This window comes from Adiantum capillus-veneris, chromosome 16 (assembly GCF_014529385.1).
Source record: "Adiantum capillus-veneris isolate H3 chromosome 16, ASM1452938v2, whole genome shotgun sequence".
Taxonomy (NCBI): domain Eukaryota; kingdom Viridiplantae; phylum Streptophyta; class Polypodiopsida; order Polypodiales; family Pteridaceae; genus Adiantum; species Adiantum capillus-veneris.
Window position 1 is genome coordinate 41,111,945 of NC_140946.1, and position 14,297 is coordinate 41,126,241.

The 14,297-nt window shown below is 42.7% G+C and overlaps 1 protein-coding gene across 1 annotated transcript in view; it reads left to right on the forward strand.

Moving 5' to 3' along the window:
• The window catches only part of LOC147438895 (uncharacterized), a 36,481-nt gene extending 22,508 nt beyond the window's left edge, over positions 1-13,973 (forward strand). The window contains exon 2 of the mRNA XM_086483940.1: positions 13,706-13,973. Coding sequence (XP_086340066.1) covers positions 13,706-13,973 — 268 coding nt within the window. The remainder of the gene's footprint in view (positions 1-13,705) is intronic.
• The last annotated feature ends 324 nt before the right edge of the window (positions 13,974-14,297 follow it).

The following is a 14,297-nucleotide window of genomic DNA, read 5'->3' on the forward strand; positions in this document are numbered from 1 at the left end:
CCTAAGTCACATGGAACACAAAGATTGTATTGTACCAAGTCTCTCTTGATGAGAGAATCTATAATACAAACGCGTTTTTGGGGGGGGGGGGGGGGGGCTCCAAGTAAATCCGGTCCTCAACTATTGTCATGTTTTCTAATACTCTCTCTTGTAATATTATTATTCATGCGAAGTTAATTAAGTACTATGTTTATGTTGGTACCATCAATTAAGTTCACCCTCTATGTTCTCAAAGTAATCTCACAAAAATGCTCACTCTAATTCTCTTAATTTCACTATTTTCAAAGTTCATATGTCACTTCCATTTCATTGGTATCAAAGCATTTGGTTTCTCTTTTCTATCAGTTTTGTTGAGCCCACTATGTGGGATATGGTGCACACCTTGGAAGCTTTGGTTTTAATAATGGGGTCTTTTTAGACTTGCTACAGCTTTAACATTATTGATCCATAAGAAGTCCGAAAGGAGCTATTCCTTGGCAATTTTGCAATATTAGACCCACTCCACTACTCTCTATAATTAACCAATTTGAGCCGTGGATGTAGATACTTGAGTGTTTATTTTCAAAGGCTAAGAGGAGTAGCAACAGTAATAAAATATAATATCTAACTTTACCAAATGATTTTCTAATTTTAAACTTATCATTTAATATGGGAAGATAAAAGGGGAACAAGAGTTAGGATATAGATATGTGCTTCTAGACCTATCTCGATAGGGGACCAAAAGGAAAAATGGTTGCATCTTAATAGGGGTCCAAAAGAAGATGGTCTACCAAAGAGCAATGTGCAATAAGTACTTCTAGATTTACCTAAGCAAGGGACCAAGAGGAGAGCTGGTTGCATCTCAATAGGGTCCAAAAGGAGGTAGTCTATCAAAGAGCAACGTGCATCTAATGGAGCTTAAAAGACCCTAGGGTTAGCTTCATTAAAAGCCTTCAAAAGTTAGTGTTAAAAAGTCCTTTGACCTTAGGCAAGCTAGGGCTGACCTTGAGGTGGGAACCCTACCCAAGCATGAGGTGCTTGTCGGCTTGCTAACTAAAGTGCTTAAAGTGTTTGTGGGAGCCTTGCCCAAAGCGTGAGGTGATTTTTATGCTTAAAATGATAAAGGCTCTTGAAGTGTTCAATTTAAAGATAAACTCTCAAGAGCCATAAACGGTTTTCATGCTTGATTGACTAACTCCTTGAAGTGTTCAACTCAAACCAAATGACATAAGAAGCATAAAAGACACATGGAAAAATCCTCCACATGTGGCCCTCATGATGTGCTTAAATCCTATTGTATAGGCTTTAAAGGGGTCCAATGAGAATTTAGATGCATAAAAATAAAATATTAGTTCTTTCTCTCAAAGAGGAAAAAGAGGACACATGTCCAAATGATATAATTAAATATTACGAGAGAGAGAGAGAGAGGTGGACCAAGCATGAGAGGAGGGTACACTCTCCCACACACACACAGAGAGATTCTCTCATTGTGTGGAGTGCAAAGTGCAAGAGCTCCATCTCCTTCTCCAAACTTGTTGAGAAGTGGAGAGCCTACACCAACACTCTTGGCTATGGAATGCAAATCCAACCAAGATCCGTGCTTCAATGCTTAAGCTTGCCATCTTCTTCATCTTCATTACTATGCTATTATGCTATGCTAAGCAAGACGAGTGATGATAAGTGAGGAACTATTTCTTTCTCCTATGAATGATTCTTCTTCCTCTTCCCTACCCTCATTCCCCGCTATCTCTCTCCACCTTCGAAGGTGTTTGAGGCCTTGGGACTGAGGCTTGGGATAGTTAATGCTTTTTGCACATTTTATGTTATGCTCATGATGCATGAATCTTTCCATCTTCATAGCATCACCAAGGTCACAAGGAACACAAAGATCATATTGTACCAAGTCTCTCTTGATGGGAGAATCTATAATACAAACGCCTTTTGGAGGGGGGACCGGCTCCAAGTAAATCCGATCCTCAACTATTGTCATGTTCTCTAATACTCTCTCTCTTGTAAAAGTATTGTTCATGCCAAGTTAATTAAGTACTATTTGTATGTTGCTACCATCAATTAAGTCCTCTATGTTCTCAAAGTGATCTCACAAAAATGCTTACTCTAATTCTCATTATTCTGCTATTCTCAAAGTTCCTAGGCCATTTCCATTAGATTGGTCCTCAAGTAGCCTATTAATGGTTGATTTTTTTAATTATATTAGGGTAAGTGAAACTGGGATCTATTATCGATTTTGTTGAGCCCACTATGTGGGATATGGTGCACACCTTGGGAGCTTTGGTTACAATAATGGGGTCTTTTTAGAGTTTCCTACGGCTTTACCATTATTGAGCCATAAGAAGTTCAAAAGGAGCTATCCATTGGTAATTCTGCTATGTGAGACCCACCCCACTACTCTCTATAATTAACCAATTCGAGCCATGGGTGTAGATACTTAAGTGCTTATTTTCAAAGGCTAAGAGGAGTAGGAACTAAAGTTTTGAATTGCCAAAGGATGCACTAAGTAAACACGTAAGTATAATTAGTATGGCTGACAATAACCAAGAGAGTAGAATGAACATTGATAACTTTGATTTTGCACATGAAGGTGCTAATGATGATGCCCCCATGTTTATCAATTATCTTGTTACTAGGTTGCATCAAGCTATGGGCAACCCTACTTTGCAAGCCGAAGTTACCCAACAACTTCGGGCTTATGGGATTTCCCTTCCTCTCCAAGAGGAGAGAGAGTTTAGGAAGCCTCTTGATGAGACTCCCAAAAGAAGACTCTCTCCCATAAGAGACGAGGAATTTAAAGAACGAGAAATAATTGAATCCCTAAGTTCCTCTAAAGATGTGGCTCCATGAAGACGGCGGTCTAGACTATCGCCAACTCCTCCCAAGAGGAAATGGTCAACCCATAGTCCTTCTTCTCATCACTCCAAAAGGGAAGAGAGGAAACAAAGGAAGAAAGAGGTCACCCTCTTCTCCTTCTTCTTCACCTTCCGACGAAAGCTATGGATATTCTCCTAGAGAATACAAGAGAGGAGGACATCGCAAATCATACCCTGCATGGAGAAGATCACAAAAGCTCAAGAAGTTCAAAGAGGGAGGACCCATCGGTCCAAATCCTTCGACCGCCCGTGCAACCACCACCACCGCAACCTCTCATTCCAGTGCTACCTCCACCACCTGCTGAAAACCAAGCAGTAAGTGTCATCAGCCTTGAAGCTAAAGGAAAGGTAAAGGTAGAAGAGCGGGTCAAAGAGAAGGACAAAGGAAAATGAAAAGTAGAAGAAGTGGATGCCATGGGAGTGAAGCACGCTAGGCATGAAGAGGCCTCTCAAAGGGAGGAACAGATGAAAGGAAAAGGAGAGTCTAGAAAGCATACATCTAACCCTCAATGGAAGATCGACATCGTGGATTTTTTGATGGGTGAGTATGCTAAACCGTATGACGAGCGGGTCAAAGAGAAGGACAAAGGAAAATGAAAAGTAGAAGAAGTAGATTGACAACGTGGATTTTTCGTTGGGTGAGTGTCCTCAGCTTTGAAGCTAAAGGAAAGGTAAAGGTAGAAGAGCGGGTCAAAGAGAAGGACAAAGGAAAATGAAAAGTAGAAGAAGTGGATGCCATGGGAGTGAAGCGTGCTAGGCACGAAGAGGCCTCAAAGGGAGGAAAGATGAAAGGAAAAGGAGAGTCTAGCAAGCATGCATCTAAGCCTCGGCGGAAGATCATCATCGTGGATTTTTCACTGGGTGAGTATGCTAAACCATATGACCTAGTTCAAAATGTTTCGATGCAGGGTCCAAAAATAACCTGGCCCCAATCACTCCATCTTGCACCAAGGATGAGAAGGCAATGGACGAAGATGGTAAGTACTAGAAAGTCAAGACCGAGGATAGTTGGGGCTATCTCTGAGAGGAATCTTGATGACATTCTACCCATCATGGAAGTCAAGACCAAGGATAGTTGGCGCTATCTCCGAAAATAACCTGGCCTCATTTACTGCATCTTGCACCAAGGATGAGGAGGCAATGGACGAAGATGGTAAGTACTAGAAAGTCAAGACCAAGGATAGTTGGGGCTATCTCTAGGAGAAATCTTGATGACATTCTACCTATCATGGATGCCCACATCAAGGGGCAACATATCTCAAACGTCTACATAGATGGTGGCACACAGATATGTGTCATGAGTGAGAAAATGATGCACCATCTAGGCCTAGAGGAAGTAGGCCGGCACCCTACCGAGCTAAAATGGCAAATAACTTCAAAGTGAAGTGCGTAGGCATTGTGAATGCAGTCAAGGTGAGGGCGTTCAACACAGAAGTGGAGGTAGAAATTTTTGTCATGCCACACAAAGGGGAGGGCTACCCTATCATTCTCGGAAGGCCATGGCCCATGGCTATGGGGGCTAAACAAGACTGGAGTACCGAAATGATCCAAATGAAGGATGCTAAAGGGAAGACCATATTCTATGACATGAAGACTGGGAAGCAACGCAACATGATCTTGGAGGCATCGAAAGATGAGTTCACCAGTGACTCTTCGACCACCTCAGGAGAAGCAACGACAACAACTGAGGAGAGCGACAGTAGCATCGAAGTGATGGGAGTCATCCTCAGAGATCCAAAGAGATTGACACAATCTGAAACACCACCAGAGAACCAAGAGGGACCATCAGGTACGCAACCCTTGGTGGATACAAGTAAGTTACATCGGATGCTCTCCAATGAGTTAGCTAGTGAAGAGAGAGAAGAATACATCTCTATGCTAGGTATCTTCACCACACTTTTCATTGATGGTTATGATAAGATCACAGGCGTCACAGTGGTGCTGCACCACATAAGACTCAAGGAAGAAAGTAAGCATGTAGTACAAAAGCTCAGAAGGCTTGGGGTAGTTCAGCAAGAGGCATTGCTCAAAGAGGGAAGGAATTTTCTACAAGCAAGTTTCATTTACCCCGTCGAAGACTCAGAGTGGGTCTCTCCAGTGGTGGTCATGCCAAAGAAGAACGGTAAGTGGAGAGTTTGTGTAGACTACAAACGTCTCAATGCAGGAACAAAGAGGGATCATTTTCCCCTCCCATTCCAAGCCGAGATTCTCAACGAAGTAGCAGGTCATGAGTGCTACACAATATGTGATGGCTACTCATACTACTTTCACATTAGCATTCCAGAAGAAGACCAAAAAAGACAACCTTCATAACACCATGGGGATGTTTTGCTTACAGGGTGATGCCTTTTGGGCTCACCAATGCTCCGGCTACATTCCAACGCTATATAATTTTAATCTTCCAGCCATACTTTGGTAAGTCAATACAGGTTTTCATAGATTATTTTTGCATCTACAGTTCTTGCTCCCTCTGTTTGAGCAAGGTTTATGATGGCCTGTCCAGGTTGCAAGCCCTGGGTGGCCAGCTTAATGTAGATAAGTGTCACATTGGTGAAAGCAAGGTCACTCTTCTCGACCATGTAATTTCAGCAAAAGGAATTGAGGCTGACCCTAGCAAGGTTCAAGCTTTAGTATCTTTGTCATCACCCACCATAGCTAAGCAATTGGTCTCTTTCCTTCATAAGCTAAGGTATTTGAGCAGGTTCATTCACTTGCTCTCTCAAGTGGTTCTCCCTTTACAACAAGTCACCCATAGAGATGTCTTCCTATGGAGTGAAGAAAATGAGCAACAATTTAGCGAAGTGAAACAGATCCTAGCTACACTTCCCACCATTGCACCCCATAGATGGGACGAGCCATTTTATGTTAACCCTAGTGAAGGAAGTGATACACTTGGTGCCGTACTAATGCAGAAGGACCCCCAAACCTCTTTCATGCATCCTATCTACTTCTCTAGTCGTGTCATGACCCCATCAGAAAAAGGATTCACCACGGTAGAGCACATGGTGCTTGTGTTGATGTTTGCCACTACAAAACTCCGCTCTTATCTATTGCCTACACCCTTCGTAATTCTAACAATGAAAGAGGTCTTTCCGTATGTCATGAAACACATGGATGTCTCATCTAGAATTTCTAAGTGGCTTGTCAGATTACAAGAGATGGATTACACTATGCAAGTGGAAAACTCCACAAGAGCTAGTCTACAGGTATTCTTACTCATTGTCACTATGGGAAGAAGCTAAAAGTCAACACATAATAAGACAAAGGAGTGACACCAATGGTGGAAATTCCTAAGCTTACAAAATAACAATGGACCAGGCTGCAGGGCTGGCATTGTCATTCTCTATAAATGAAAGGAAAAGGTCATTTCTATTGGGTAGCTGCTACATGCCCACTCCAACAACGAACCAAAGTACGCGGCTCTAATTCTTGGATTAGAACAATGTATTTAAAAGGGGTTCAACGCCTAAATGTGTTTGGCAATGCCATGCTCTTGATTAAGCATATAAATGGCAGTTGGAGGTATAAAAATCAGGTTTTGGATTAGAACAATGTGTTTTAAAAGGGGTTCAGCGCCTAAATGTGTTTGGCGATGCCATGCTCTTGATTAAGCAGATAAATGGCACTTGGATTTGTAAAAATCAGGTTTTGCTTAGCCAATTATGCCAAGTTAAGGATCGGTTAAGGAAGTTTGAAGCAATGCAATTATTTCATGTCCCTAGGACGGAAAATCAAGAAGCAGATGCCCTAGCCAAGGAGAGAATACAAGATGTTCCCATAGGATCAATCAAACTAAAGTTGCCCCTCTTTCAGGGTAGTGATGCTATGCCTAAAATCATCAACTTCTTAGATACAGGAGAATGTCCAGAAGGGTATACAAAGGGCTAGAAACAATGGCTGTCTCAAAGGCAACAAGATACCGCCTTATAAATAGCACCTTGTACTGCAAGGGCAAAGACCAGATCCTCATGCGAGTGCCAATCTTGAGTGAAATCATGGAGGTGATCTCAAGTTGTCATGATGGTGTTTGTGATGGCCACTTTGCTCTAGATATTACTAGTAGGAAGATTCTATAGGTAGAATTCTCTTGGCCTAGTCTGAACAGGAATATGCATCATTGGTGTAAAACATGTAGAGCTTGTCAAGTATCCAGTGATCGAACACTAACCTATGAGCCAGAGACTCCTATCATCTCATATGGTTTGTTTGAGAAGTGGGGAATAGATGCAATTGGTCCTTTACCAAGGGCCCAATCAAATAAACTATACATTCTAGTTGGTGTAGACTACATGACCCGATGGGCAGAAGCAACAGCCACCACATGCATTACAGCCCAAGAAGTGGCAAAGTTCATATTTGAGCACATCTGTTGCCATTTTGGCACACCTCTGGAGATAATATCTGATAGAGGACCAGGTTTCAGAGGCGACGGTGGGAGAACTAATGAAAAAGCTAGGCATCACACGCCGACATTCCACTCCATACTATCCACATTGCAATGGTCTAGTAGAAAAGGTAAACGGCATGATCTATAAGATCATCACAAAGCAGGTGAATAACCACACAAGTGATTGGGATAAGCATCTCCTGGCCGCTCTTTGGGCCTACCGCATGACATTCCGAACATCTCTAGGTTTCACCCCTTTCCATCTGGTATATGGAAAAGAGGCCATTCTACCCATTGAGATACAGATAGCCAGTTTGCGAGTCATGTTTAGTTAGTTACAGCACCCAATTGCCCATCTCCGCAACCACATCTTGGATCTAGAAAAGCTTCAGTTAGACAGGGAAGATGCGATCAACCACTATGCAACACAAGCAGAACAACACCGACTCACATTCAATCAAGGGCTTAAGGAAAAGGGTCTGAAGAAAGACATGTTATTATTGAGATACGACAACAGCTTTGACACTAGGAAAGATAAGAAGTTTTAGTCCAGATGGGAAGGGCCACTCATCGTCAAAAAGCCATACGCCAATGGTAGCTACAAATTGATGGAAGCAGATGGTCGAATTCACAAAACGAGAGTCAATGGATGGAAGCTCAAAAGGTACTTCTTAAGGTTTGATCCCGAATTCATACTAGATATTCCAGAGGAGGGAGAGCCCTCCAACTCAGCTACTAGAGAATTAGAAGCAAAGCTAGAGACATGAATGCCTCTAGCGAGAAGGGGAGGGGTAATGATGGCCAGCTTTGAGAGGCTACGGCCATGGGAACGAACCCCACCCGGGGTTATAATAAACAAAAAAAATGTTTTTCTTTCTTCTTGATTGTAGGCTACCGCCATCCCCCCCCCCCCCCCCCCCCCCTTGCTCATGTGCATGCAGAAGGGACCCCCCCCTCCCCCTCTGGCATCACCCTCTCCCGATCCTCCATTATCTCTCTCTCTCTCTCTCTCTCTCTCTCTCTCTCTCTCTCTCTCTCTCTCTCTCTCTCTCTCATTTACACACACACACAAACCCCACACCCATACACACACACATACACTCTCCCCATCTCTCACTCTCACCATCCTCTCTCTCTCTCTCTCTCTCTCTCTCTCTCTCTCTCTCTCTCTCTCTCTCTCTCTCTCTCTGTGTGTGTGTGTGTGTGTGTGTGTGTGTGTGTGTGTGTGTGTGTGTGTGTGTAGTAAAATACTCTCTCTTGTTCCCACACACACACACTGACGTACACACACACACACACACACACATGCCTACACAGATATACATACTTACACCCACACACACTCCCACACAGCCAGCAGAATCTCTCTCTCTCTCTCTCTCTCTCTCTCTCTCTCTCTCTCTCTCTCTCTCTCTCTTACCATGCACATACACACTCACAAGCACATACACACATTTACACACACTCACGATCATGTGCACATACACACACATGTACACTATGCGCATACACACACACATACATTCAAACAAACACACGCACGCCATACGCATGCACAAGAAGAAGAAAATCAGAAGCTCGACAATTGAAGCCCAAAACAACAAAAAAGGATGACCAAATCACACGATGGCGACGACGAATCAAGAAATGACGCCGAAGGCATGCCCTGACCGGTCCCAAAAGTGACAAACGCGCTACACCGACGCACCAGCAAAGCCCACCATTCACCGGTATCTCATCCACGATGCATCTCCGCAATAAACATTCGTAGGGTAATCTACTTTTCCGTTTTCAAGCCAAAACCTTATATAAAAACCAATTGTTTGTTGCCATCTCTCTCTAGCTAATGGTCACAAAGGCCCACCTAGGAGATACCATTTTAAAATGCTCCTAAAACAAAGCAAGGGTCAACCATCTGGGACACAGCTCCTTGCTTTGTCTCTCCTGATTAGGGCCCTAACCTAATCAGATTATCATAAACTAATGCAGCCTGCACCTATAAAAGAACACTGAGAGGTCACTATCAGGGGCAGCACTTGAGAAGGAAGCCATGCACACACACTGACTCCAAGGGTCGCCACACACAAGAGTAGGATCTCCATGCATATGGAAATTTTCCTAGAGAATGCACTATAATCTCTCTCTCTCTCTCTCTCTCTCTCTCTCTCTCTCTCTCTCTCTCATTATTTACACACACACACACACACAAACCCCACACCCATACACACACACACACACACACTCCCCATCTCTCACTCTCACCATCCTCTCTCTCTCTCTCTCTCTCTCTCTCTCTCTCTCTCTCTCTCTCTCTCTCTCTTACCATGCACATACACACTCACAAGCACATACACCCACACATTTACACACACTCACGATCATGTGCACATACACACACATATGTACACTACGCGCATACACACACACATACATTCAAACAAACACACGCACGCCATACGCACGCACAAGAAGAAGAAAATCAGAAGCTCGATAATTGAAGCCCAAAACAACAAAAAAGGATGACCAAATCACGCGATGGCGACGACGAATCAAGAAATGACGCCGAAGGCATGCCCTGACCGGTCCCAAAAGTGACAAACGCGCTACACCGACGCACCAACAAAGCCCGCCATTCACCGGTATCTCATCCACGATGCATCTCCGCAATAAACATTCGTAGGGTAATCTACTTTTCCGTTTTCAAGCCAAAACCTTATATAAAAACCAATTGTTTATTGCCATCTCTCTCTAGCTAATGGTCACAAAGGCCCACCTAGGAGATACCATTTTAAAATTCTCCTAAAACAAAGCAAGGGTCAACCATCCTGGACACGGCTCCTTGCTTTGTCTCTCCTGATTAGGGCCCTAACCTAATCAGATTATCCTAAACTAATGCAGCCTGCACCTATAAAAGAACACTGAGAGGTCACTATCAGGGGCAGCACTTGAGAAGGAAGCCATGCACACACACTGACTCCAAGGGTCGCCACACACAAGAGTAGGATCTCCGTGCATATGGAAATTTTCCTAGAGAATGCACTATAATCTCTCTCTCTCTCTCTCTCTCTCTCTCTCTCTCTCTCTCTCTCTCTCTCTCTCTCTCTCTGGTGTGTTGTATTAGTGTTATTTTAATTACTGTTGTTCGCGTCCTAGCCACTCAAAGCTAGGTGGTGCCCCCTGTTTACTCCCCGTGATAAGTTCGGCATGTACGATCCTGGTGTAGAGGTTGTTGGGGTCCCTTTTGCGCTTGCGCTTGTCAATGCTAATGATTCGAGGAACACCATATCCCTAGTAAATACGTTTGCTTTTGATAAGTCAATGAAAAGCTCTATTTTTGCGTTATGATTTTTGTTAGAGAATCTGTAAATGATTCTAACGTTTTCACAAGTAGCAAAAAGCTAATCAAGAGGAATAGAGTTTTCTAATTTCCTAAATGGGTTGCAAGATGTTTTCATTGATGACATCCCTAGTGAGCTACCTCCAAAACGAGGGGATGACCGCAATAGAGCTTCTATTAGGAAGCTCACAGCCTAATAAACCTCCTTATTATTGAGTTTCACAAGCTCAACAAGAGGAGATCATGAGGCAAGTGCATGAATTGGTGGAAAAAGGGATGGTGAGGCCTAGCTCCTTTCCATTATGTTCACAAGTACTTTTAGTGCAAAATAAAGATGACACATATCACATGTGTGTCGACTATAGAGCACTAAATAGGATCACTATAAAAAAAAAAGATTTCTCGTGCCGTGGGTAGAAGATCTATTTGATAAGTTACAAGTTTTGGCCTTGCAAATGCTCCAGCCACATTTAAACTCACGATGGACAAAAATCTTCAGGCCACTCAACTTCTCTTGAGGAGTACAAGTGACATCTCGAGGTAATCTTTCAAGTTGTGAGAGAGAATAAGTTTTTCATTAATCAAAAGAAAAGTGAATTTTTTCTACAAGAGATTAATTATCTCTCAAGATGGTATCTGTTGGATCCATCAAAGTTGGAGGTCATAAAAGCATGGCCTAATCCAAGGCATCTATATGAGCTAAGAAGCTTTATTGGTATGTGTGCATACTATAGACGCTTCATAGCAAAATTTTCTCAAATAGCAGGACCATTACATGACTTAACAAAGAAGAACGTAAAGTATTCATGGACTGCTAAGGAGAAAAATGCTTTTCACAAGCTGAAAGAGAAGCTTACCTCTCAACCAATCCTCGTGCTTCCGGATCTCTCAAAGCCATTTGAGGTTCAATGTGATGCTTGTGGTGATTGCCTTGGAGTAGTTGTGCTTCAAGAAGGGGATGCCATAACATATGAGAGCCGAGGCTCGATGCCGAACGATGAACGGGTCTTGGGTATATATGAAAAAGAGCTTTTTGCTATTCTACATGCCCTAGACACATGGAGACACTATCTCTTGGGGGCTCCATTCATCCTATGAATGGATCACAAAGCCTCAAGAAATTCATGACGCAAACCAAGCTCTCCGACAAACAAATGAATTAAGGCACATCAAAGGGCAACCCTCTTTAGATCTCAAATTTACAAGTATCATGGCTTGCCAACATCCATAGTGTCGGACAAAGATCCTAGAATGATCAGTAATTTGTAGAAGGCCGGTCTCTTTGAAAATCTAGGAATTAGATTAAATTTCTCTTTTGGCCTATAATCCACAAATGGATGAGCCAAAGTGAATGATTCTTTAATCTACAAAAACCCTATGTCATGGAAGTAGATCAAAGTTCTCAATGAGAGAAGTACTACCTCTTATAGAGTATGCATACAATGGCATTGTACATACTTCTATGGGGAAATCACCTTTCACGGTCAAAGAGGGAAGATCCAAAATTCCCTTACTACTTAAAGTATATGGGAAGATCTTCGTTGTTCCAGATAAATATAGCGAGACTACAAGAATCTTTTCCAAAGATTAAAAAGGTTATATCCATCTCACAGCAAAGGAAAAAAGGAATGCTTCTAATAAGCACAAAAGAGCCTTAGCCTTTAAGAAAAATGATTGGGTCTTACTAAAGTTTCTCAAGGCTCATCTAAGGCATAGTACGGGCAAGAATCCTACGGGCCACCAAGAGTATTATGCTAAACTAGCAAAAAGATACTATGGTCCTTTCTTTTAAAATTCTTAAGCCAATCAATGACATGGCTTATTAGTTAAATTTGCCCAGCCATTGGCTGATTCACAATGCTAACAATGTGAGCCTACTCAAGCCTTACAAAGAAGAGCCACCAAAAGAACCAACAACGGAGGACGTGCCAGAGATCGAAGATCAAGAAGAGGTGTTGTTGTTATGGAATTGACATTTTACTATTTATTGCAGCTGACAAGTGGAAAGGGCTTGACCAAACTAGGCTATTGCAAAAGGATATTATATTTTATGTACATGTTATTATTCAAGTGCTCTTTTATGAGCTTTGGCCATTTATGACCGGCCGGCCAGTTTGTACTCATTTTTGGGCATTCAAGAAATCTATAAATACATCCGTGCAAGAGGAAAATGCTCACTCTTGCACGGGGGGAGATTGCACCCAATGCTTGTGTCTATTCTTCTCCCTCTCCTCTCTTTCTCTTGCCGTGTCGGTGTGGCACTCCGCTCTAGGAGGCGCATCTGCACATGCTCTTCTTCTCTCTCTCGCTCTATGTCTCTCTCTGTTCGCGTACATCGTTGATTATGTGCTTGTGCGATGATTCACGTATATCGATATATCGTTTTATGGTATGTATTGTGCTATTATGATTATTTTGCAGGGCCATCGCGCATCCATTTGTTGCAGTGGTATCAGAGCTAAGACTACATTCTTGGATTCGCAACCACCATGGCTATGGAGAAGCTGTTTTCCTAGAGAGATCAAAGCTAAGTCATGTTTCTTCTTAAACTTCCTTCTTCATATTCACATTTGAATACGAGATGCATGTGTATGATTTACCTAATTAGCTTGTTTGGTTTTCCTAATCACGTGCGTTATATTATTTGATGGGAATTATTTTAACCATGTATATCGAGCTATGTATGAAATTCAAGGGAGTAAATATGGCAAAGAAGAATTAGGTCATTTGTAATGTCGTAAGAACAGTTCAAAGAGACCTAGTCAAAGATATTTTGATGAGATTTGAACTCGAGACTTGAACTCTTGGGGGAAATGGGAATACCATCCTTCCCATGATTGTGAAGTAGAAGAGGAGGTGCTATATACATAAATAGATTTATAACACCTGAGGGACATTGATACATAATATTAGCTATTGCATGGTAATAAAATTACTGCCTTGGGTTTAAGTAAGCTATGAGCTGCCACTAAATATCCCAATTTCCATCCGAACTTTTTTCGGCTCCTAGTGAGGATCGAGCTAGCGACCTTTCGCTTACAAGGCGAGTGCACTGCCACTGTACTTTATTTTTGTAATAAGATATACTGTCTGAGTTTTCGGTGAGCTCCAATTAAGGGTGGCTGTCGGAGTCGTAGCCAGCAGTGCACGACAATGGATGGCAACATCACCACCCATCTCCCTCCATCGGCTTGGTGGTCCTCAGCAGCATCCAATAGCGGCATCAAGAAATAGCAACATGATCGCAACAGTTCAGCCGATGGCAGAGATGAAACTACGAGGACGTTCAAAGCCGAGCAATAGTTGGTGCAGTAGAACGCGATGGATTCGACAACGAGTGCCACATGATGTGGCGAATGTTGCAGAGGTTGTGGGAATCACCTAGCTCAGAAGCCGTTTTTGACTGGAGAAAGTGGAGGTGCGCGTTGTTGCATGTTTGCCACCATAGGCAGTCGAGTCACAAATCAGGGGACGCTGAGAGCATGTTATCCAACCACCTCTGCATGGCGGCCATATTGATCACACAGTTTCTTATTCATCACACAGTTTCTTATTCATCTCTCTCATATTGATCACACAGTTTCTTATTCATCTCTCTCTCTCTCTCTCTCTCTCTCTCTCTACCTACGAGATCCACTCATGGCCGTCAACTGCCTCTCGCATGCATTTGTTGCCTTCCACCTGCTTAACTACTAGTGTTCAGTGATCT